The following is a 27155-nucleotide window of genomic DNA, read 5'->3' on the forward strand; positions in this document are numbered from 1 at the left end:
TAAACCAATTCCAATTCTGTTATTGTTTGATCTTGTTCCGCCTCAATACACTGTGTAATGATGTGATCTGTGTGAACGATTTACAAGACAAGATTGTCACTGTATCTCGGTACACGTCAACAATAATAAACCAATTCCAGTTTGCCAGCATTTGGCACAAAACCCCTTAAAACTTTCCGATCCGTGGATCTGCGGAACTGCGTCTGGCAGCTCGTTCCATCCAGAATATCATCCCCTGAGATCTGTAACTCTGAGAAGATTTAGAATCTGAGCTATGTTTGTCACAGGTACATCGGTTTAGTTGATGGGGAGGAGACAGGTCTCCTGCAAAGGAGGTGTAAGGTGCTCCTGCCCTGCGCTAGCCTACTGGTCACCCTTGGGCAAATTGCAGGACCTGCTCAGCCCCCCTGGCCATGTGAGGGCATGGGAGCAACCGGTGGATGGTCGTGTGAGCAGCTGGTGTACATCACGTCCTGGTGACACAATCACTAACGCCAGGCGGACAATCTCTGAAGAGTAATGACAATAGCTGGGGTCACCCGAATTGTAGAGACGCTGCCCAAAATGGCAAAGCACTTCTGGGGAGAATTTTGCCAAGGACAATCATGGTTATGGATAGACCTTGATCACACATGTCATGTGACACGCAAATGATGATGATGTCATATGATACACCAAATAATGATGATGTCATACGACAAGGAACATAACGATGATGATGACATCGAAAAATGGAAATGTGGAGTGAAAAATATAATTTTGCATCAAATCAAATCAGCGAGTATTGTGCTGGGCCATCCACTGACCCACAAGGGTCCCAGTACAGTCCTGACCTGCAGACAGTGGGAAGGTAACGCAGTGGATGTTGGATACATGGATTAACTATGCCAGGGAATTGGAGAAGGTCTCAGCTGAGCGTTTAGCCAGCACAGAGATTGTGTGATGTCATATGTGAAACCTCAAGATTTGCCCCACGTAGTCAGAGCAACACACACAGGCCGAGACCCTTCATCAGGACAGAATAGAAAGAACAGAAGTCCAATTTTATGGTGTGGGGAGTGGAGTAGGAAGTACAAGGTGGCGGGTGATAGGCGAAACCGGGAGAGCGGGGAGCCTTGTCATGTGGAAAGACGGTCCAGCACACAGGGGAATCCTTTGGGCCTGTGATATTTGTGGGATCATCACCAGTGCTCTAACCCACAGCCGGGGGGGGGGGGGGGGGGGGGCTTCCCTGTTTCAGGAGGGGACACGTTTGCCGGCACAGTGGCCTGTCGTTCCTTCATCGCTCGTAGCTTTGGGTTTCGTTGCCTTCTGTGTTGTACTGCCGGGCACGTCGTCCATCTTAACTCAGTCAGAATGGGCACTGCATTTCACCGTGTCCATGCTAACTGGTTCTCAATCAAAATCTATCTCTATCTGCTCCCTCTCCCTACCTCTTGCTCATTCCCTCTCTCACTCTCCCTCTCCTTTTCTCTTATCTCACCTCTTTCTCTCTCTCTCTGGCTCCCTCCTTCATTCTCATTCTCCCTCTCCTTTTCTCTCATCTCACCTTCTCTTTCTATCTCCCTTGTTCCCTCCCTCTCTCATTCGAATACATTCTCTCTCTCCTTTTCATTTACCGCACAGTCTCTCTCTCGCTCCCTCCTCTCCCTCTTTCTCGTTTTCTCTCTCTCCGTTCCCCTTATCTCACTCTCTCTTTCCCTCCCACACATTTTCCCACCCTCCCCACTACTCTTGCTCCCGTACTCCCATCCCCACTCCCTCCAAATCACCTTGGCAGCTCCTGCCATCGTCCCGAAGCTGGTATCCGCGGCGGCATGCACATTGGTAGCTGCCGAGTGTGTTCTGACACAGATGTTCACACACGGGGACCGGCCCCTCTTGAACAGAGCACTCATCCACATCTGGAACAGAGATCGGCATGATCACATCCCCACACCGTCCCATCACACACCCCCAGGGAGAAACTCCCCCCACACCGTCCCATCACACACTCCCAGAGTGAAACTCTCCCCACACCGTCCCATCACACACTCCCAGAGTGAAACTCTCCCCACACCGTCCCATCACACACCCCCAGGGAGAAACTCCACCCACACCATCCCCTCACACACTCCCAGAGTGAAACTCCCCCCACACCGTCCCCTCACACACTCCCAGAGTGAAACTCCCCCCACACCGTCCCATCACACACCCCCAGGGAGAAACTCCACCCACACCATCCCCTCACACACTCCCAGAGTGAAACTCCCCCCACACCGTCCCCTCACACACTCCCAGAGTGAAACTCCCCCCACACCGTCCCCTCACACACTCCCAGAGTGAAACTCCCCCCACACCGTCCCATCACACACTCCCAGAGTGAAACTCTCCCCACACAGTCCCATCACACACTCCCAGAGTGAAACTCCCCCAACACCGTCCCATCACACACTCCCAGAGTGAAACTCTCCCCACACCGTCCCATCACACACCCCCAGAGTGAAACTCCCCCCAACACCGTCCCATCACACACTCCCAGAGTGAAACTCTCCCCACACCGTCCCATCACACACCCCCAGGGAGAAACTCCCCCCACACCGTCCCATCACACACCCCCAGGGAGAAACTATCCCCACAACATCCCCTCACACACTCCCAGAGTGAAACTATCCCCACACCGTCCCATCACACACTCCCAGAGTGAAACTCCCCCCACACCGTCCCATCACACACTCCCAGAGTGAAACTCCCCCCACACCGTCCCCTCACACACTCCCAGAGTGAAACTCTCCCCACACAGTCCCATCACACACTCCCAGAGTGAAACTCCCCCCACACCATCCCCTCACACACTCCCAGAGTGAAACTCTCCCCACACCGTCCCATCACACACTCCCAGAGTGAAACTCCCCCCACACCATCCCCTCACACACTCCCAGAGTGAAACTCTCCCCACACCGTCCCCTCACACACTCCCAGAGTGAAACTCCCCCCACACCGTCCCCTCACACACTCCCAGAGTGAAACTCCCCCCACACCGTCCCCTCACACACTCCCAGAGTGAAACTCCCCCCACACCGTCCCCTCACACACTCCCAGAGTGAAACTCCCCCCACACCGTCCCCTCACACACTCCCAGAGTGAAACTCCCCCCACACCGTCCCCTCACACACTCCCAGAGTGAAACTCCCCCCACACCGTCCCCTCACACACTCCCAGAGTGAAACTCTCCCCACACCGTCCCCTCACACACCCCCAGAGTGAAACTCCCCCCACACCGTCCCATCACACACTCCCAGAGTGAAACTCCCCCCACACCGTCCCCTCACACACTCCCAGAGTGAAACTCCCCCCACACCGTCCCCTCACACACTCCCAGAGTGAAACTCCCCCCAAACCGTCCCCTCACACACTCCCAGAGTGAAACTCCCCCCACACCGTCCCCTCACACACTCCCAGAGTGAAACTCCCCCCACACCGTCCCCTCACACACTCCCAGAGTGAAACTCCCCCCACACCGTCCCCTCACACACTCCCAGAGTGAAACTCTCCCCACACCGTCCCCTCACACACTCCCAGAGTGAAACTCCCCCCACACCGTCCCATCACACACTCCCAGAGTGAAACTCCCCCCACACCGTCCCCTCACACACTCCCAGAGTGAAACTCCCCCCACACCGTCCCATCACACACTCCCAGAGTGAAACTCCCCCCACACCGTCCCATCACACACTCCCAGAGTGAAACTCCCCCCACACCATCCCCTCACACACTCCCAGAGTGAAACTCCCCCCACACCGTCCCCTCACACACTCCCAGAGTGAAACTCCCCCCACACCGTCCCATCACACACTCCCAGAGTGAAACTCTCCCCACACCGTCCCATCACACACTCCCAGAGTGAAACTCCCCCCACACCGTCCCCTCACACACTCCCAGAGTGAAACTCCCCCCACACCATCCCCTCACACACTCCCAGAGTGAAACTCCCCCCACACCGTCCCCTCACACACTCCCAGAGTGAAACTCCCCCCACACCGTCCCCTCACACACTCCCAGAGTGAAACTCCCCCCACACCATCCCATCACACACTCCCAGAGTGAAACTCTCCCCACACCATCCCCTCACACACTCCCAGAGTGAAACTCCCCCCACACCATCCCCTCACACACTCCCAGAGTGAAACTCCCCCCACACCGTCCCCTCACACACCCCCAGAGTGAAACTCTCCCCACACCGTCCCCTCACACACCCCCAGAGTGAAACTCCCCCCACACCGTCCCCTCACACACTCCCAGAGTGAAACTCCCCCCACACCGTCCCATCACACACTCCCAGAGTGAAACTCCCCCCACACCATCCCATCACACACTCCCAGAGTGAAACTCCCCCCACACCGTCCCCTCACACACTCCCAGAGTGAAACTCCCCCCACACCATCCCCTCACACACTCCCAGAGTGAAACTCCCCCCACACCATCCCCTCACACACTCCCAGAGTGAAACTCCCCCCACACCATCCCCTCACACACTCCCAGAGTGAAACTCCCCCCACACCATCCCCTCACACACTCCCAGAGTGAAACTCCCCCCACACCGTCCCCTCACACACTCCCAGAGTGAAACTCCCCCCACACCGTCCCCTCACACACTCCCAGAGTGAAACTCCCCCCACGCCGTCCCCTCACACACTCCCAGAGTGAAACTCCCCCCACACCATCCCCTCACACACTCCCAGAGTGAAACTCCCCCCACACCGTCCCAACACACACTCCCAGAGTGAAACTCCCCCCACACCATCCCCTCACACACTCCCAGAGTGAAACTCCCCCCACACCGTCCCATCACACACTCCCAGAGTGAAACTCCCCCCACACCGTCCCCTCACACACTCCCAGAGTGAAACTCCCCCCACACCGTCCCCTCACACACTCCCAGAGTGAAACTCCCCCCACGCCGTCCCCTCACACACTCCCAGAGTGAAACTCCCCCCACACCATCCCCTCACACACTCCCAGAGTGAAACTCTCCCCACACCGTCCCATCACACACTCCCAGAGTGAAACTCCCCCCACACCGTCCCCTCACACACTCCCAGAGTGAAACTCCCCCCACACCGTCCCATCACACACTCCCAGAGTGAAACTCCCCCCACACCGTCCCCTCACACACTCCCAGAGTGAAACTCCCCCCACACCATCCCCTCACACACCCCCCAGGGAGAAACTCTCCCCACACCGTCCCCTCACACACTCCCAGAGTGAAACTCCCCCCACACCGTCCCATCACACACTCCCAGAGTGAAACTCTCCCCACACCGTCCCCTCACACACCCCCAGAGTGAAACTCCCCCCACACCGTCCCCTCACACACTCCCAGAGTGAAACTCCCCCCACACCGTCCCATCACACACTCCCAGAGTGAAACTCCCCCCACACCATCCCATCACACACTCCCAGAGTGAAACTCCCCCCACACCGTCCCCTCACATACTCCCAGAGTGAAACTCCCCCCACACCATCCCCTCACACACTCCCAGAGTGAAACTCCCCCCACACCATCCCCTCACACACTCCCAGAGTGAAACTCCCCCCACACCATCCCCTCACACACTCCCAGAGTGAAACTCCCCCCACACCATCCCCTCACACACTCCCAGAGTGAAACTCCCCCCACACCGTCCCCTCACACACTCCCAGAGTGAAACTCCCCCCACACCGTCCCCTCACACACTCCCAGAGTGAAACTCCCCCCACGCCGTCCCCTCACACACTCCCAGAGTGAAACTCCCCCCACACCATCCCCTCACACACTCCCAGAGTGAAACTCCCCCCACACCGTCCCAACACACACTCCCAGAGTGAAACTCCCCCCACACCATCCCCTCACACACTCCCAGAGTGAAACTCCCCCCACACCGTCCCATCACACACTCCCAGAGTGAAACTCCCCCCACACCGTCCCCTCACACACTCCCAGAGTGAAACTCCCCCCACACCGTCCCCTCACACACTCCCAGAGTGAAACTCCCCCCACGCCGTCCCCTCACACACTCCCAGAGTGAAACTCCCCCCACACCATCCCCTCACACACTCCCAGAGTGAAACTCTCCCCACACCGTCCCATCACACACTCCCAGAGTGAAACTCCCCCCACACCGTCCCCTCACACACTCCCAGAGTGAAACTCCCCCCACACCGTCCCATCACACACTCCCAGAGTGAAACTCCCCCCACACCGTCCCCTCACACACTCCCAGAGTGAAACTCCCCCCACACCATCCCCTCACACACCCCCCAGGGAGAAACTCTCCCCACACCGTCCCCTCACACACTCCCGGGTCTGTCGGACTTAGAATTCTCCTCGGATCACAGGCACTTGATGGGTTCCTGTCAGTCCCTTACCAATCGCTTCATAGTAAAGCAGGAATCCAAGGAACTTTCCCTCATTGGAAAAATCTGACTGGAATTCCAGCTTCATGGTGTTCCCAGTGGATGTCAGGATCTGACCTCTGGGTGGGTTGCCGACGTCGGAGTCATCATTCCCACAGAAGATGCCGAGAGCTTTCCCTCCGGAGCTGACCTGTCGGGGACAGGAAGATGGGATTAGAGCTCCACACCATCACACACAAACACTCATTCACTCTCGGCTGGGCTCTGACACTCACTCCCCACACAGACAAAGACACACTCTAATGATTGTTGTCTTCCTGAATGGGATCACACTCCAGGGGCCTGTGCTGGAAAGGGTGAGCTGTTTGAACTTCCTGGGTGTTAGCGTCTCTGGGCACCTATCCTGGGCCTGGCATATCAATGCCATCCATGGTGAGGCCTCTGTCGGTGAGAGTTGGCCACAGAGATTGCATCCCAGCTCTCTGGGCTTGCAAGCCCAGTTGCAGGGTCCAGTCGTTGTTCAGACCAAACGTCAAAGAGATATCAATCATGTAGCTTTCACTGTGGAATGATTGTTGGTGCCAGATGGGGTGGTCTGAGAGCTGATCCCCTGGTATTTTCATGCAAAACCGTCTCCAGGGTTTACAGGGAATGGTGCAGAAATCAAAAAGCACCCAGTGAGTGGCAGTTCTGTGGGTGACAGGGCCTTGTTAATGGGAGAGGTGAGAGGAGAATGGCCGGACTGGTTCAAGCTGACAGTGACTCAAACAACCACACGTCACAACAGTGGTGTGCAGAGGAGCATCTCTGAACGCACAACACGTCGAACCTCGAAGTGGACGGACCACAGCCACAGAAGACCACGAACATACTTTATTAGGTCACACACACACACACACACACAGAAAGACAGACACACACACACACACACACACACAGAAAGACAGACACACACACACACACTCAAAACACAGACACGCATATACACAGAGAGACAGACACACACACAGAGCGAAAGACAGACAAACAGATGCACTCACAGAGAAAGACAGACACACACACAGACTCAAAGCACAGAGATACACACACCCACATGAACAGACACACACACACACACAGACACACACTTAAAGCACAGACATACCCACACCCACACACACTTACTCAAAGCACAGAGACACAAAAACAAAGAAAGAGAGACAGACACACACACACTTACAGACTCAAAGACACACACCCTCACACACTCAGTGCATGTCTGGACACCTGCCACCCCTTCCCCTCAGGCCACCACTCCCACCTTGAGCCGATCGTACACGCAGTCCTGGGACGGCTCCAGCTGGAAGTGGCGGAAGTGCAGCTGGACCCGATAGCCGAGGGGCACGCCGATCGTCCATTCGCTCTGGTTCTTGTTGGGATAGGAGGATGGGTAGCCAGGCGAGGTAATCTCCCCAAACATGGAGCTGCCATGGCTACTGGTCACCAGGGCCAACACCGAGACCAGCAGGGACCACCTGGGCAGAGAAGAGAGGGTGCCCTCAACAACAGCCTTCCAGAGAACATTTCCCCCCACCCCACCCCACCACTCCCCTCCCGTCCCTCACTCTTTCTGGGACTTCTGGGATTCTACAGCACAGAATCAGTCCCTTCAGCCCATCTGTTTGGTGCATAAAGTTATTATAAATGTACAAACAGATTACTGTTGATGTGTACCGAGATACAGTGACAATCTTGTCTTGTATATCGTTCACACAGATCACATCATTACACAGTGTATTGAGGCAGAACAAGGTCAAACAATAACAGAATTGGAATTGGTTTATTATTGATGACGTGTACCGAGATACAGTGACAATCTTGTCTTGTATATCGTTCACACAGATCACATCATTACACAGTGTATTGAGGCAGAACAAGGTCAAACAATAACAGAATTGGAATTGGTTTATTATTGATGACGTGTACCGAGATACAGTGACAATCTTGTCTTGTATATCGTTCACACAGATCACATCATTACACAGTGTATTGAGGCAGAACAAGGTCAAACAATAACAGAATTGGAATTGGTTTATTATTGTTGATGTGTACCGAGATACAGTGACAATCTTGTCTTGTATATCGTTCACACAGATCACATCATTACACAGTGTACTGAGGTAGAACAAGGTCAAACAATAACAGAATTGGAATTGGTTTATTATTGTTGATGTGTACCGAGATACAGTGACAATCTTGTCTTGTATATCGTTCACACAGATCACATCATTACACAGTGTATTGAGGCAGAACAAGGTCAAACAATAACAGAATTGGAATTGGTTTATTATTGATGACGTGTACCGAGATGCAGTGACAATCTTGTCTTGTATATCGTTCACACAGATCACATCATTACACAGTGTATTGAGGTAGAACAAGGTCAAACAATAACAGAATGTAGAATAGAGTGTCACAGTTACAGAGAAAGTGCCGAGGAGGCAGACAGTGAGGTACGAGGTCATAACGAAGTAGAGTGTGAACCCAAGTTATCTTATCATACTGGGAAATCATTCATTTTTTCTATAACAACAGTGTGAAGACTTCTTTGAAGTTGGTGGGACATGCTATCAGACTTTTGTATCTTCTGGTCGATAAGGGGAGAGAGGAGAGAATGCCTGGGGTGGGTGGGGGTTTTCAGTTGCATCTTCACCGAGGCAATGGGAAGTGTAGGCAGAGTCGACGGAGGGGAGGTTGGTTTCCGTGATGTGCTGAGCTGTGCCCACAACTCTCTGCAGTCTGCCACAGTCATGGGCAGAGCCATTACTGTACCTGATACGTTGAGTGCATGGTTCCTTTGGTACTTGGTAAGCGTCGATGGGGACGTGCTAAGTTTCTTTAGCCTGCTGAGGAAGTGGAGGCGTTGGCCCCTTGGTCAATGCGTTAGGGTCAGGACAGACCATTGCTGGTGCTCTCTCTACCTCAGCACCGTTGACGAAGACAAGAACACCTCCGCCCTTCCTGCTGACAGCAGTGTCCACGAGCCCTATCGATACTCTACCTCATCCACCCTAACCCAATCCATTCACATCCCCGTCGCTCTTCCAGTCCCTCTCAAACACTGTCAATGCACGCACCTCCGCCACTTTTCTCACGCTACATATGGACCAACCCCCTCGGTAAAACTATCATTTAAAGCTGAAAGTAAATTTATCATCAAAGTACATTTGCTGTCTGTCGCCATATACAACCCTGAGATGAACTTGGGCATACTCAATGAATCCGTAATAGAATCAATGGAAGACCGCCCCGACTCGGGCACTCAACCAGGGCGCTAGAGACACAAACTGTGCAAGTACAGAGAGATAATGATGATAAATAAATAACAATAAATATCACGATCATGAGATGAAGAGTCCTTGAAAGTGAGCCCATAGGTTGTGGGAACATTCCAATGATGGGGCGAGTGAGTGTTGAGTGAAGTTATCCTCTCTGGTTCAGGAGCCTGATGTCTGAGGGGTAGTAACTGTCCCTGACCCTGGTGGTGTGGGTCCTGAGGCTCCTGTACCTTCTTCCTGATGTTTGGGGGGTAGTAACTGTCCCTGACCCTGGTGGTGTGAGTCCTGAGGCTCCTGTACCTTCTTCCTGATGTTCGGGGGGTAGTATCTGTTCCTGACCCTGGTGGTGTGGGTCCTGAGGCTCCTGTACCTTCTTCCTGATGTTCGGGGGGTAGTAACTGTCCCTGACCCTGGTGGTGTGGGTCCTGAGGCTCCCGTACCTTCTTCCTGATGTTCGGGGGGTAGTAACTGTCCCTGACCCTTGTGGTGTGAGTCCTGAGGCTCCTGTACCTTCTTCCTGATGTTCGGGGGGTAGTATCTGTTCCTGACCCTGGTGGTGTGAGTCCTGAGGCTCCTGTACCTTCTTCCTGATGTCCGGGGGGTAGTATCTGTTCCTGACCCTGGTGGTGTGAGTCCTGAGGCTCCTGTACCTTCTTCCTGATGTTCGGGGGGTAGTATCTGTTCCTGACCCTGGTGGTGAGGGTCCTGAGGCTCCTGTACCTTCTTCCTGATGTTCGGGGGGTAGTATCTGTTCCTGACCCTGGTGGTGAGGGTCCTGAGGCTCCTGTACCTTCTTCCTGATGTCTGAGGGGTAGTAACTGTCCCTGACCCTGGTGGTGTGAGTCCTGAGGCTCCCGTACCTTCTTCCTGATGATTGGGGGGTAGTAACTGTCCCTGACCCTTGTGGTGTGAGTCCTGAGGCTCCTGTACCTTCTTCCTGATGGCAGCAACATGGTCTGGTTAGTGGGGGTCCTCGATGATGGATGCTGATTTCCTGCAGCAGCGTTTCATTAACGGTGGGGAGGGCTTTACCCGGGATGGGCTGGGCCGCATCCACTACCTTTCGAAGGATTTTCCGTTGAAGGGCACTGGTGTCTCCCCATGCAGCCAGTCAAAACAGCCGCCACTGTGCACATCTTTCGAAGCTTGTCAAAGTTTTAGACGGCAAGCCCCAATCTATGCAAACTCCCAAGGAGGTAAAGATGCTTTCTTCATAGTGGACTTAAACTTCTCCCCTGTTCAGTTTTAAACGCCCCGCCCTATCTGAAAGATCCGGTACCCCCACCCAATCTCTGTGCCTCTGTATGGTCACCGCTCTCTCCCTCCCTTCTACGTTCCCGTGAAAATACTCCGACCTCTATTCCGGAGCACGCACGGGACGCAGTGCGCAGAGTCATCACAGCACCCTGGTCTCCATCTACGCTTCCCAGTGCCCCGGTACACCAGCCTGAAGACACACACTCAACGGAGCGTCTTCCAGCCCATAAGCGCCGCCTCTCTGCTTTCCGTCCTACTCAGACTTCTCACTGTCATTTGAGTGAGAGAGGGCCTCTGTCGGTCAGAGCTGCCCGAGGGCGTTGCCTCCCAGCTGTCTAGATACGCAAGCCCGGGCAGTATGATATGGAGGGCGAACTGTCACCCACGTAGCAAGCACCCACCCATCTGATGAACCCACAGACCGATGCAGTTTGGTACCAGCAGAGCGTCACAGGAGTTTGCCGGTCGGCCTTGCCCAACGGGGGACTCCGGCTCCCGGTTTTTCCCTGTGAACCCCTCCCTATGCGCGGGTGCAGCCGCAAGGCAGCGGAGGCCAGAGCCTTCCTTCGCCCGGACGAGCTGCCGTCCGCGGCTGCCCGAAGCGACTGGTTGTTAAGGCGCCGGCGACCCTCCCTTGGCCCTGCTCCTGTCAAGTAGAGACGGTTCCGCCGGGCTGAGTGACGGCCAGGAGCCGGTGGTGTTGGTTGTCAGAGGCTGTGGGAGACACGGTACGCCGCTGGGAGCACTGAATCGGCGGTGGGAGCCTGTCCCCATTGCCACCGCCGGCCATAACAACCTTCAGGAGCCACTGTGATCATTCACGGTTCATCACCGGGCATTGCAACATACACAAGGCAACGAGTTTCACATCAGAAGCCGGCGACATTAAACCCGACTCACGCCCCTTGAAAGCATGTGCCCGCTTGGGCTGAAGGTCAGCTTCTACCCCGCTGCTGCGAGAGCCGGACGAGTGGCTTCGCAACAGCCCCCTCGCACTCAGACCGGGCAACTGATGGGGGTGGGGGTGGGGGGGGGCTTCAGGGAGCGAAGTCAGGAGAACGCAGGCCGCTCCTCACCGTGCGATGCTCAGCTGCCGCAAGTTCCGGGGCCCCGGCAGCATCGCCGAGGGTCCGTCCGGAGCCCAGCGCAGCATCGCCGAGGGGGCTGGCCGGCGTCTACCCTCCGTTGGCGGTTTGAGGAGATCTGCCGTGTCACCAAAGACGTCACCAAATATATTCAGACGGACGCCGGGCAGCATTCCCGGCCGAACGCCGGTATTGCAACACCGCCCGGGACGGTGCAGGAGCGCAGTGGCGAGGGGTGTCGAGTCGGCCAGCTCCGTCTCGGGAACTGCCCTCCCTCTCCCCCTCCTCTCCCCACCAATCATTGGAATGTTCCCACGACCTAAGGACTCTTCATCTCATGATCTTGATATTTATTGTTATTTATTTATCATTATTATTTCTTCTTTTTGTATTTGTACAGTTTGTTGTCTTCTACACTAATTGCTCGGTCTTCAATTGCTTCTGTTATGGTTGCGATAAGACCATAAGACATAGGAGCAGAATGAGGCCATTCCATCAGGGCTGATCCCGGATCCCACTCAACCCCGTACACCTGCCATAAGACATAGGAGCAGAATGAGGCCATTCCATCAGGGCTGATCCCGGATCCCACTCAACCCCGTACACCTGCCATCTCGCCGTGTCCTTCGATGCCCTGGCCGATCAACTTCCGCCTTAAATATACCCACGGACTTGGCCTCCACCGCAGTCTGTGGCAGATTCACTACTCTCTTCCTCCTTACCTCTGTTCTAAAGGGTCATCCCCTCGATTTTGAGGCTGTGCCCTCTAGTTCTGGATATCCCCACCATAGGAAACATTCTTCTCACATCCACCATATCTAGGCCTTTCAACATTCAGTAGGTTTCAATGAGGTCCCATTCCAATGAGTACAGGACCAAAGCTACCAAACACTTCTCCTATGTTAACACCTTAATTCCCAGAATCATCCTTGTGAACCTCCTTTGCACTCCCTCCAGTGACAACACATCCTTTCTGAGATGTGGGTCCCAAAACTGTTGACGATACTCCCAAGTGCGGCCCGACTAGTGTCTTATAAAGGCTCAGCATTATCTCTTTACTTTTATATTCTATTCCCCTTGAAATAAAAGCCAACATTGCATTTGCCTTCTTTACCACAGACTCAACCTGTGAATTAACCTTCTGGGAGTCTAGAACGAGGACTCCTAAATCCCTTTGTGCCTCTGATGTTTCAACCTCCTCCCCATTTAGATAATAGTCCGCACCACTGTTCCTTTTACCAAAACGCATTGCCGTACATTTCCCAACACTGTATTCCATCTGCCACTTTTTGCCCGTTCTTCCAATGTGTCTAAGCCCCGCTGCAATCGCCTTGCCTCCTCGGCACTACCTACCCCTCCAGGTAGTCTATAGATTTGTTGAGTATGCAGGCAAGAATATGTACCTGGTGACCTCGCAGTACTTCGATAATAAATTTGCTTTGGACTTTGAGGTAGTGCTTCACGAAGGTGGCTGATGACATGGGACTTGCCCTCTTTTCGTTACTACCCATCGGGGAGGAGGCACAGGAGCCTGAAGACCCACACTCTGTGTTTCAGGCCCATCCGCCATTGGATTTCTGACCGGCCAGTGAACACTGCCTCACTATTCCGCTTCTGCAAGATTTATTTATTTATCTGCAGTATTGAAAGTCATAGTAACTTTTCATGCCACAAGCAACACATTTCACGACGTCCATCAGTGCCAATGCACCTGATTCTTGTTCTGACTTTGAGAATAAAATAAAGCGAGTAAGGGTTTTCTTTTTTGTGTATTCCGGTGCAGCGCGGAATAGGCCAGCAACCCCCCAATTTAATCCTAGACTGATCACCGGCCAATCTACAATGACCAATTAACCCACCGACCCATCGGTGTTTAGACGGTGGGAAGAAACCGGAGCACCCGGAGGAAACCCACGCGATCACGGGGAGAGGACGTACAGACTCCTCACAGGCAGCGGTGGGAATTGGCGAGGCCTGAGGCCTAACTGGGCAGTTCTGGTCACCAGCCTACAGGAAAGATGTCTGTAAGATTGAAGGAGTGCAGATGTTAGCGGGACTCGAAGACCTGAAAGGCTTTGATACAGGGGAATGCGGAGAGACCTTATAGAGGTTTACAAAATTAAGAGGGGTAGAGGTAGAACGCAAGCAGACTTTCTCCCCCCCCCCAGGTTGGATGGGACTAGAACCAGAGGTCATGGGTTAAGGGTGAAAGGTGAAACGTTTAAGGGGATCCTGAGGGGTCCAGCTCACAGAGGCTGGTGTGGGTGTGGAACGATGTGGTGGGTGCAGGTTTGATTGCAACATCAAAGAGAAGTTTGGATAGACTGGGAGGGGTATGGTGGGCTACAGTCTGGGGACAGGGACTAGGCAGAAGGCTGGCACAGACTAGATGGGCCTAATGGCCTGTGGTGCTCCATGACTCTATGAGCAGAAATGGGTGCTCAGTGTCAGCAAGAGGCCCTGTTTCTCTGCCATGCCTTTGTGTGACGTAAAGTCCTGCCCCTGGGTGCCCTTTCACAGACCTTTCTCGCACCCTCTCTCCTGTACCATGCTCTCTGGAGTTCACTGTTCTCTCAATGCATCTCGCCCAGAGTTCAGCCAGGGTCGTACAGCCCTCCCGCTATATCTGCCTCCAGAGCCCAGGACCCCACGTGTAGTGACAACCACTTCCTCCCCCAGTGACTGCATCTCTCTCTATCGCTCTCTCTCTCTCTCTCCTCTGCCTCTCTATCCCCTTCTCTCTCTCCCTCCTGTACACTTTTTCTCCAATCTCTTTCCCTCCCTCTTGCTCCCCATCCACCTCTCTCTCCTTTCTCTCTGTCCTCTTCTGTCCCTCTCCACTCAAACACTTTGTCCTCTCTCTCTTCCCCTCCCCTCTCCTCTCACTATCTCTCTTCCTCTCCTCTTCTATTTCTCTCCCTTCTCCTCCATTTTCCCCTCTCGCTGCCCTCACCCCGCTCCCTCTTTCTCTATCCTTCCCGTCTGCCCTGCCTGTCTCTCCCGTCTCTTTCTCCCCCATCTCTCCGCCTCCCCTCTGTCTCCTCTCTCTCACTCTGCAACACTTGTAACCTCCTCTTCCCCTCAACCAGCTCCCGAACCACATTGTAATTCTGCCCTCGGGCGCACACATCCGCTCCCCTTTTCCACCTCTCAGCTGAAGTAGGGCAGCTTACTTCGTCTCAGAGTTACACAGTGCGCAGCTCGCCTCTCTCTCCCCCAACCCCGCCTGCCCGCGTTCGGCTCACAACACCCCCTGCAAACCGCTCCTATCCCCAGATCTGTTTCTCAAACGCCGCACCGCTACCTGCTTCAACCACTTCCTGTAGCAGCTCGCTGTGTGCAGCCGCCGCCCCAGCATGGAAACTTTCGTCTGCAGGCCCCCGTTTCAACCTCACCTCAAAGCCCTTTAACAGCTCAAAGTTTTTTTAATCTATCAAAGTACGTGAATGTTACCATATACGAACATGGTATACGTTCTCTCGGAAGGATTTACAGGAAAGTAAATGTCGTGGATTTTATGAAAAAGAAACTATACATCATAAAGACCGACTGAAAAAAACACCAAGGGCAAAACAGGACGTTTTAAACTAATTTACATTGTGTGTTGCTTTAAACGTCAGATTCTGGTTAATTGGGCCATGGATTAATCGGGGCAGCCGCTTATTTGGGACAACTCTTCGAGAACGGATTCCCTTCGTTTATTTGGGACACCGCGCCGCCTAATTGGGACAGGGGACTGTTACCGATCAGTTTCTAACTAGCCATGAGACCGAGGAGCAGAATCTGGCCATTCGGCCCATCGGGTCTGCTCCGCCGATCCATCACGGCCGATCCCGGATCCCACTCGGCCCCACACGTCTGCCTTCTCGCCTCATCCTTTGATGCCCAGTCGTGTGCACTTGTGTGGGCGTGGGCGTGCTCAGAGCGAGCAGTCTTGAAACAGTGTCACTTGCGTGTGCATGTGTTGATGAAAAAAACAGTGATTTTTGTAACTGATAGTCAGCGAGAAATAAGCAATGAGGTAATTGCTTTGCTCACTGCGGTTTCAAGTCGGGCACTCAGGGCTGGCGATGCCAAGAAGGGCCGGGGGAAAGGGGGAAATGCAAAGTTTCACTATTTCAGCGCAGACGTTGAATCACCTTGAATGCTACGATGGAGATGATTTGGAGGATGCATTTGTCGAAAGCATTGTATGAAGGCAGTCCGCCATCTGCACTCAGTGTGAGGAATTTGTCAATCAAAACACAGTGTACGCTGGCATTCACAGTTTTATAGCACTGCTGTGCTGTGCTGTCATTATTGTTCAAAGTTGTTCTATATTCATTTAAATACATAATTTGTTACTCTGTTAGATGGTGTTTTTTTAAATACAGCTTTTTAACTATTTCCTTAAAACTTTTGCTAAGTGGGATAGCCCTTTAACTGGGCAAAGGTGTATTGTCACGGTGTTCAGTAGTTCAATGGTTAAGTGTCAGGGTACAACCTGAAACTCTTACTCTCCACAGACACCCTCAATGCGGAAGAAAAAGCCAGAGGATGAATGAAGGAAAAAATGTAAGAGCCCCAAAGCCGCACCCCCCACACAAACAGCATCACCTGTCTCCCTCCCCCCACCTATTCCAGCATAAAGCATCCACATTCCCTCCACCCACCCTGCCAGCAGCAGCAAAGCCCCCAAAGAGAGACCGTGGTCTACAGAGTCAGAAACAAACTGCTCACTCCAGCATTGTCCACGTCCCACAGGCTCTGTCTGTCCCTCTCTCTCTCTCTCCCCCCCCCCGCCTCTCTCTCTCTCTCTCTCTCTCTCTCTCTCTCTCCCCCTCTCTCTCTCTCTCTCTCCTTCTCTCTGTCTGTCTGTCTCTCTCTCTCTCTCTCCCTCTCGTGCTCTCTCTCTCCCTCTCATGCGCTCTCTCTCTCCCTCTCTCTTTCCCTCTCCCTCCCTCTTTCCCTCTCCCTCCCTCTCCTTCTCTCTGTCTCTCTCTCTCTCTCCCCTCTCTCTCTCTCTCCCTCTCCCTCTCTCTTTCCCTCTCCCTCCCTCTTCCTCTCTCTCTCTCTCTCTCTCTCTCTCTCCCCCCCCCTCTCTCTCTCTGACAAGGGAGAGGCAGATATCGCTCCTTCCACAGTGACAGGGGAGACAACACTCTCTATTCCGATGCCAGTCAGTTGAGTTCCCCAACTCGAGAATCGGCAGCAAACTCTCACTCACCATCGAGAGAGAGAGAGAGATCAGTCGATTGCTGAGTGCAATTGTGTCCCAATTAATCAGAACCCTCTGTACCAGCTGGAGTTTAGACAGTTATGTGTGTTTATTCCACATCTGTCCCTTAACCTCGAATTTAGTTGTTATTGTACAGCATAGAACACAGAATGTAGAACACAGAACATAGAACATGGAACATAGAACACAGAATGTAGAACACAGAACATAGAACATAGAACATGGAACATAGAACACAGAACATAGAACATAGAACACAGAACATAGAACATGGAACATAGAACACAGAACACAGAACATAGAACACAGAACACAGAACATAGAACACAGAACATAGAACATGGAACATAGAACACAGAACACAGAACATAGAACACAGAACATAGAACATGGAACATAGAACACAGAACACAGAACATAGAACACAGAACACGGAACACAGAACATAGAACACAGAACACAGAATGTAGAACACAGAACATAGAACATGGAACATAGAACACAGAATGTAGAACACAGAACATAGAACATAGAACATGGAACATAGAACACAGAACATAGAACATAGAACACAGAACATAGAACATGGAACATAGAACACAGAACACAGAACATAGAACACAGAACATAGAACACAGAACATAGAACATGGAACATAGAACACAGAACACAGAACATAGAACACAGAACATAGAACATGGAACATAGAACACAGAACACAGAACATAGAACACAGAACACGGAACACAGAACATAGAACACAGAACACAGAATGTAGAACACAGAACATAGAACACAGAACACAGAATGTAAAATGCAGAGCATAGAACATAGTATACAGAGCATAGAACACACAGAGTGTAGAACACAGAACACAGAACAGAGAGCATAGAACACACACCATTGAACACAGAAAATCGAACATGGAACACTGAGGGTGCTTCAACCCATGATGTTTTGCCGACCTTTTAACCTACACTAAGATCAATCTAAACTTTACCTCCTACATAAACCCCCATTATCTACCATCCATTTGCCTATCTAAGAGTCTCTTAAATGTCACTAATGTATCTGCCTCTACCCACTAACCCAAGGGAACATGATCTCCCAACTCTTGTACAGCTGTCACCAAAAAACCCCAAAAAATTCATGAGATATGTGAGTGACGACAAACCCGATTCTGATAGGGATTTCTATTGTGGACTGAGAGTGGAAGGGGCAAGGAGAGGGGAGGAAACTGGAAGCGCTAGAGAGACATTCTGTGATGATCGATAAACCAAATGTTTGCACTCCAAGGACCTGGCCTGGTGTCTCAGGGCTGGGGGTGTCTGCACCCAAGCCCCTGGCACTCCTCTACCACCAATCCCACACCCCTCCCGTGGCACTCCACCCTCACCAATCGCAGCATCCTTTGCTCCCGCCAGATTTACCATCCCGCTCTCCGCTCCACGTTGACAAATACAGTACCGGGCAAACGTCTCAGGCACCCTCGCTACGTGTATGTGAGCCTAAGACTCTGTATGTGCTCGGACTGTGGGAGCAAGCCCACGCGATCGCAGGGACCCCTCTAGCAGTTGAACTCTGAACTCTGGCTGTACCTCGGAACACGTGACAATTCCGAGCAGCGATCAGCTTGGCTGAGAGGCGAGGGGGCAGGGCCCAAACCGTTCAGTTTGCAGAGGCAAACCTTGTTGGACTTTGTCAGAGCAATACACCGAGGGTCACTGTGCTCAGTTTGTCGATGACATGGAGAGTGCTGTGAACGAGAGCCGATTTCTCCTCTTGGGGCGGGAGGGGGAGTTCTGAAGGAGTGGGTGTCAGGAAGTGCGAGGGTTCAGACTCAGAACAAGGGGCTGCCCTGTCTGGGGAGAGATGAGAGGGAGGGTGGGGGTGTTCCAGAGAGCGAGGGGGTGGGGTGGGCGGCAGAGTCACCGGGTGTGTCCAGTTCCGAAACGGGTCACTCGGTGGAGATGGAGGAGAAGGTCAGAGGGAGAGGTAGGAGAGGGAGGTTGGGGAGCGGAGGTAGAGATGGCAGATGAAGGAGAGGGGGAGAGGTAGGAGAGGGAAGACAAGTAGGAGAGAGAGGTTGAGGAATGTAAAGAGATGGGAGATAAAGGAGAGGGGAAGGCAGGGAGGGAGGAAGGTTGAGGAGCAGAAGTAAACATGAGATGAGGGAGGGGGAAGACAGACAGGGGAGGGATGTTGAGGAGCAGAGAGAGGAGAGGGAAAATGAGAAGGTATTTGAGGAGGAAAGATAGGTGAGGGGGAGATGGGTAGGGCAGATGAGTAGAGTGATGAGAGGGGGTCAGGTGGAAGAGGGGGAGGGGACGGATAGGAGCGGGGTAACGAGAGAGAGTTTGAGTTATTAGACGGTGAAGGGGTGAAGCTGTGGATACACAGTGCACAGTTCTGATCGCCAGCTTTAGGGACGGTGTCACCAGTTACGCAGGGCACAGACAGGATTCAGGCGGACGTCACTGGGACTGGGGTCAGGAGGGGAGTCTGGAGAAGGGAAGGCGGCTGCTACCCCAGGGGTGTAGGGAGCCAGGCGGTGGGGGGGGGGGGGAGGGTGACCCTACTGAGGTCCGAGAAATGCCCAGAGCCGGCCACCTCCCCGGCCCAGTGCACACATTGTTAGACAGGCTGACGTTCCCTAGGATCCAGTCCCCAGTCAGTTCACAACACCACTCCCTTGACCCATCTACCCTCACCTGAGGCTGCGTGCGGGTGGCATCGAGGGGACTCTCCGCGTGTCTCAGCAGTGAATGCCCAAGGCTTAGCAATGGTCAGGGGGAGGGAACTGATGATCTAAAGGGGGCGGGAGCTGCCGGTGGCCAGGAATTGGCATTGGAATTGGTTTATTATTGTTGACATTCATTGAGATACAGTGACAATCTTGTCTTGTATATCGCTCACACAGATCACATCATTACACAGTGTACTGAGGTAGAACAAGGTCAAACAATAACAGAATTGGAAATGGTTTATTACTGTTGACGTGTACCGAGATACAGTGACAATCTTGTCTTGTATATCGTTCACACAGATCACATCATTACACAGTGTATTGAGGTGGAACAAGGTCAAACAATAACAGAATTGGAATTGGTTTATTACTGTTGACGTGTACCGAGATACAGTGACAATCTTGTCTTGTATATCGTTCACACAGATCACATCATTACACAGTGTATTGAGGTGGAACAAGGTGAACAGTAACAGAATTGGAATTGGTTTATTATTGTTGACGTGTACCGAGATACAGTGACAATCTTGTCTTGTATATCGTTCACAGAGATCACATCATTACACAGTGTATTGAGGTGGAACAAGGACAAACAATAACAGAATTGGAATTGGTTTATTATTGTTGATGTGTACCGAGATACAGTGACAATCTTGTCTTGTATATCGTTCACACAGATCACATCATTACACAGTGTACTGAGGCAGAGCAGGGTCAAACAATAACAGAATTGGAATTGGTTTATTATTGATGACGTGTACCGAGATACAGTGACAATCTTGTCTTGTATATCGTTCACACAGATCACATCATTACACAGTGTACTGAGGCAGAGCAGGGTCAAACAATAACAGAATTGGAATTGGTTTATTATTGATGACGTGTACCGAGATACAGTGACAATCTTGTCTTGTATATCGTTCACACAGATCACATCATTACACAGTGTATTGAGGTAGAACAAGGTCAAACAATAACAGAATTGGAATTGGTTTATTATTGTTGACGTGTACCGAGATACAGTGACAATCTTGTCTTGTATATCGTTCACACAGATCACATCATTACACAGTGTACTGAGGTAGAACAAGGTCAAACAATAACAGAATTGGAATTGGTTTATTACTGTTGACGTGTACCGAGATACTGTGACAATCTTGTCTTGTATATCGTTCACACAGATCACATCATTACACAGTGTATTGAGGTAGAACAAGGTCAAACAATAACAGAATTGGAATTGGTTTATTATTGTTGATATGCATGAGATACAGTGACAATCTTGTCTTGTATATCGTTCACACAGATCACATCATTACACAGTGTACTGAGGTAGAACAATGTCAAACAATAACAGAATTGGAATTGGTTTATTACTGTTGACGTGTACCGAGATACTGTGACAATCTTGTCTTGTATATCGTTCACACAGATCACATCATTACACAGTGTATTGAGGTAGAACAAGGTCAAACAATAACAGAATTGGAATTGGTTTATTATTGTTGACGTGTACCGAGATACAGTGACAATCTTGTCTTGTATATCGTTCACACAGATCACATCATTACACAGTGTACTGAGGCAGAGCAGGGTCAAACAATAACAGAATTGGAATCCGTTTATTATTGTTGATGTGTACCGAGATACAGTGACAATCTTGTCTTGTCGTTCACACAGATCACATCATTACACAGTGTACTGAGGCAGAGCAGGGTCAAACAATAACAGAATTGGAATTGGTTTATTATTGATGACGTGTACCGAGATACAGTGACAATCTTGTCTTGTATATCGTTCACACAGATCACATCATTACACAGTGTATTGAGGCGGAACAAGGTGAACAGTAACAGAATTGGAATTGGTTTATTATTGTTGACGTGTACCGAGATACAGTGACAATCTTGTCTTGTATATCGTTCACACAGATCACATCATTACACAGTGTATTGAGGTGGAACAAGGTCAAACAAGAACAGAATTGGAATTGGTTTATTATTGATGACGTGTACCGAGATACAGTGACAATCTTGTCTTGTATATCGTTCACACAGATCACATCATTACACAGTGTATTGAGGTGGAACAAGGTCAAACAATAACAGAATTGGAATTGGTTTATTATTGTTGACGTGTACCGAGATACAGTGACAATCTTGTCTTGTATATCGTTCACACAGATCACATCATTACACAGTGTATTGAGGTGGAACAAGGTCAAACAATAACAGAATTGGAATTGGTTTATTATTGTTGACGTGTACCGAGATACAGTGACAATCTTGTCTTGTATATTGTTCACACAGATCAGATCATTACACAGTGTATTGAGGTGGAACAAGGTGAACAGTAACAGAATTGGAATAGAGTGTCACAGCCACAGAGAGAGTGCAGATGAGGCAGACAGTGAGGTACAAGATCATAACCGTTAGACTGTGAGGTCGAGTGTCTATCTTATCGTACTAGGGTACAGGGAACACTGGGATAGAAGCTGTCCTTGAGCCTGGTGGGACGTGCTTTCAGACTACTCGATGGGAGAGGGAGAAGAGAGAATGCCCGGAGTGGGTGGGGGATTTTGATTGTACTGGCTTAGCCGAGGCAGGGGAAGTGTGGACAGTCCACTGATGAGAAGCTGGTTCCCATGACATGCCCACAACTCCTACAGTCACAGGCAGAGCCAAACTGTCCATATCGGACACATCTGTCAGCAGAGAACTCTTTAGCAGGGGGTTGGACAGGGAGGGGAGGGGAGGAAGCGAGAGGGAAGGTACGGGGAGAAGGAGTGATGTGGAGGTAGGGAAGGAGGAAGAGGGAAGAAGGGGAAGAGGGAGAGAGTGGAAGGGAAGGGGATGATCTGTAACACACACACAAGACAAAATACTGGAGGAAATATCAGTGGAAAGCAGGTCAGATAGCACGAATGGATGTAAATAAACAGTCGATGTTTCGGGCTGTTACCCTTCTTCAGGGCTGGAAAGGAAGAGGGGGCCAGATGCCAGATTAACATGTTGGGGGGGGGTAGGACTAGCTGGGTGAAGCCAGGAGGAAGGGAAGGGTAAAGGGCTGGAGAGGAAGGAATCTGGTGGGAGAGGAGAGCGGACCATGGGAGAAAGGGAAGGAGGAGGGGCACCAGGGGATAGTGATGGGTGGGTGAGAAGAGGTTAGAGGCCAGAGTGGGGAACAGAAGAGGGGAGGGAAACATTTTTTTTTAACCAGGAGGAGAAATTGATACAACGTTTCGACAAGCATTTACGTCAGCAAAGCACAGTGTTTTACAGAGGTACTGCAGGGAAACAGGACTGCTGAAACCGAGTAAATGGGTTAGTACAGCCAAGATGGGCCAAAGGGCCTGTACGAGTGGTGGCTCTCCCATCCGCCACCTCCTCCGGGAGTTCGTTCCGGGTCGGGGTGGGGATCGTCCTCCTGGGGGGGGGCGGGGGAGGATCATTCTGGCCCCCCCCCCCAACCTCCTGACCCTCACGTCAGAGGGGGTTTGAAAGCAGGCACAAACACAGCCACTGGGGAGAAAGGTGCCCCCACTCCCCCGGGATCGGAGGATCAGCCCTGTCTGTCCCCCCATCCCCCCGCCCTGCTGGCCGCTCTCTGCTCCTGGTTGTTGATTAATCCAATGTGTTCCTACTCTCCCCTCCTTCTGACGCCAGCACTCCGGCTGAGCAGGAGGTCGGTGACCCCGCAGCAAATCCACAGTTCCCACCTCTTCCCATCGGAACATAAAGCATAGGGGCAGAATTAGGCAATGTATAATATACAAGAAAAAATATAATAATAAATCAATCAATCAATTATGTATATTGAATAGATTGAAAATCGTGCAAAAAACAGAGATGATATATATTAAAAAAGTGAAGTAGTGTTGAAGGGAACAAGGCTGAGGGAACATCCGTCCACTTCACCAGAAAGGACAACACATGAAATGGAATGAAAAGGTTGGGAGTTGATATCTTAGGCCTGTCAGAAACTAGATGAACTGACAGCGGCAAATTCACTCAGAATAGTTCTCTGATATTGTATTCTGGAGGTCAGCAGCATGCGTATGGAGCTGGAATTATTTTAAACAGACGAGTATCAAAATGTCTTATGGGATATTGGGCGATATCCGACCGGTTGCTTTTAGTTAAATTAAGGGGTAACCCTTTCAACATTAGCACAATCCAAGCCTATGCACTAACAAATGATGCGGATGAAGAGGATTTCAACAAGTTTTATGAAAATCTCGACAGTGCTTCTGAGCAATGTAAATCTCAGGATATAAAACTAGTCATGGGAGATTTTATCTCCAAAGTTGGACAGGAAAGGGCTAATAACATCACAGGACCTTTCGGATTAGGGGAGAAAAATGAAGATGGAGAAAGGTTTACTGGTTGGTGTGTCAGAAGTTATCACCAATACCTGGTATAAAAACCATCCACGTGAATTGTGTACTTGGATTAGCCCTGGAGATAGAACAAGGAATCAAGCAGATTTCATTACCACCAATGAACGCTTTAGAAATAATATCACAAATTCTAAAGCCTACCCAGGAGCAGACTCTGGTTCAGATCACCATCCAGTAATAGCTACCATCAAAGCAAAATTAAAGAAACTGAAACGTGGAAAAGAGAGAAACAAGTATACTTTGGGAGAACTTAAAAATGATAGCAAGCAACAATTCAAAACAGCTGTGGAAGAACACCTCAACGAAAACGAAAGTACACCTATTTGGGACAGATTTAAATACGCTATACAGCGATCAGCAGTGGAGATAATCCCAGTACTAGAAATCCAACACACCAACAAAAGGGGGGATAACCCAAGAAATTCTAGATCTGATGGAACAAGGAAGGCTAGTGAAGAATAATGAAGTGCAACACAGAGAGCTAGACGGGCAGACCAGACAACTGTGCAATATTGCAAAGGAAGAATGGCTGAATGGAAAATGCAATGAAGTAGAAGGCCTTATTGACAACAGCAAAGAAATGCACAAGAAAATTAAGGAAATTACGGGAATTAAGAGAACCCCCTCTGCAGGATGCACAAGGTCAGCAGACGGATCCAGATAAAGTATGTGAGAGTCAGTATCTAGAGCAGCTTTTTGAAGGTAACAGAGGGGAACCCCCAGATATCAAACACCCTAATTCTGGCCCACCTATTACCAAAAAAGAAACAACTAAAGCAATGAAAAGCATGAAGCATGGTAAAGCCACTGGACCTGATGAAATTTCAGTGGAAATGATACAGGCCCCAGAAGATCTGGGCATAGATATTCTTTTTGAACTGTTTAATGGCATATATGAGTCTGGTGTTTTGCCTGACGATCTCTTGAAATCAATACTTATAACTCTGCCTAAAATTCCTGGAACTATTGACTGTGAAAGTTACAGAACAATCAATCCCATGAGTCACATAATAAAGATTTTGTTAAGAATTGTTTTGAGTCGAATTAAAAGCAAGTTAAGGCCAGAAACTTCTAAGCTGCAATATGGGTTAATGGAGGATGGAGAAACTAGGAACGCAACTTTCATACTATGAATGCTTTCAGAAAGGGTAATTGAATATCAAAACAACACGCTGGAGGATCTCAGCAGGTCGGGCAGCATCCGTGGAAACGAGCAGTCAACGTTTCGGGCCGAGACCCTTCGGCAGGAAGAGTCTCGGCCCAAAACGTTGACTGCTCGTTTCCACGGATGCTGCCCAACCTGCTGAGATCCTCCAGCGTGTTGTACATGTTGCTTTGACACCAGCATCTGCAGTGTACTTTGTGTTTAGAATATCAAAATGATGTCTTTTTATGGTTTATTGATTTCACTAAAGCATTTGACAAAGTGCAACATGAAAAATTATTTCAAATTCTCGCTAAACTAAACATTGATGGAAGGGACCAACAACTGCTTCAAAATTTATACTGAAATCAAATGGCAGTGGGAAAAATTGGTGATAATATAAGCAGTTGGACTAAAATTCAAAGAGGAGTTAGACAGGGATGTGTTGCCTCACCGGAATTATTTAATATCTACAGTGAAATGATTCTCAGAGAAATAGAAGGCCTAAATGGAATAAAAGTTGGAGGTGTTAACATCAACAATATAAGATATGCAGACAATACCACCCTAATAGCAAGTGCTGCAGAAAATCTACAAATCCTCCTAGACAAAGTAGTACAAACAAGTGCAGATTTTGGTCTAACCATCAACTGTAAAAAAAACCCAAATGTATGGTAACACCAAAACAGCAGGATACTCCCAACTGCCAATTGTACATCGGTAACCAAGAGATTGGACAAAAGACCAGCTTTAATTTAAAGTAGACATAAAATGAAGAATTGCCATTGCCAAAACCAACTTCCAAAAAAATGACACCCATTCTTACCAACAGACATTTCTATGACAACAAGGCATAGGCTATTAAATGTTACATCTGGTCAATCTTGCTGTATGCTTCCGAAACATGGACTATAACACCAGAACTGCAAAGAAACTTAGAAGCAACAGAAATGTGGTTTCTTGGAAGAATGCTGAAAATATCATACAGAGATAGGATTACTAATGAGACAGTACTCCAACATGCCCAGACAAAAAGATCTTTAATGAGAATATTAAATGAGAGGAAACTTAAATTCCTGGGTCATCAGAAAAGGGAGGAATAGAATTCCTAACATTACAAAGCCATATGCCAGGGAAAGGTGGAAGAGGAAGACAAATATATGGACACTGTGAAAGAACTAACAGATCTAAATGTGTGATGTGGAGAGCCAGGATCTCCTAAGCGTGTAGCACATAAGGCACATGAAGAAGAAGAAGTGTCCAAGGGTTCAATGCGCATTTAGGAATCGGACGGCAGAGGGGAAGAAGCTGTTCCTGAATCACTGAGTGTGTGCCTTCAGGCTTCTGTACCTCCTACCTGATGGTAACAGTGAGAAAAGGGCTTGTCCTGGGTGCTGGAGGCCCTTAATAATGGACACTGCCTTTATGAGACACCGCTCCCTGAAGACGTCCTGGGTACTTTGTAAGCTAGTACCGAAGATGGAGCTGACTAGATTTACAAACTTCTGCAGCTTCTTTCGGTCCTGTGCAGTAGCCCCTCACCCCCACCCCAATACCAGACAGTGATGCAGCCTGTCAGAATGCTCTCCATGGTACAACTATACAAGTTTTTGA

At 50.3% G+C, this 27155-nt stretch overlaps 1 protein-coding gene across 1 annotated transcript; it reads right to left on the reverse strand.

Annotated features, from left to right (window-relative positions):
* Positions 1 to 363: 363 nt before the first annotated feature.
* LOC140722822 (complement C1r subcomponent-like) lies at positions 364 to 12222 on the reverse strand. Its single transcript, XM_073037478.1, has 5 exons — positions 12026 to 12222; positions 7676 to 7889; positions 6388 to 6565; positions 1773 to 1904; positions 364 to 509 (listed from the first exon to the last, which is right to left on the reverse strand). Exons 1-5 carry the CDS (start codon positions 12205 to 12207, stop codon positions 364 to 366), a joined length of 852 nt encoding a protein of 283 aa, XP_072893579.1. The 5' UTR covers positions 12208 to 12222.
* Positions 12223 to 27155: the final 14933 nt, after the last annotated feature.

Source organism: Hemitrygon akajei, unplaced genomic scaffold (genome assembly GCF_048418815.1).
Source record: "Hemitrygon akajei unplaced genomic scaffold, sHemAka1.3 Scf000090, whole genome shotgun sequence".
Lineage (NCBI taxonomy): Eukaryota > Metazoa > Chordata > Chondrichthyes > Myliobatiformes > Dasyatidae > Hemitrygon > Hemitrygon akajei.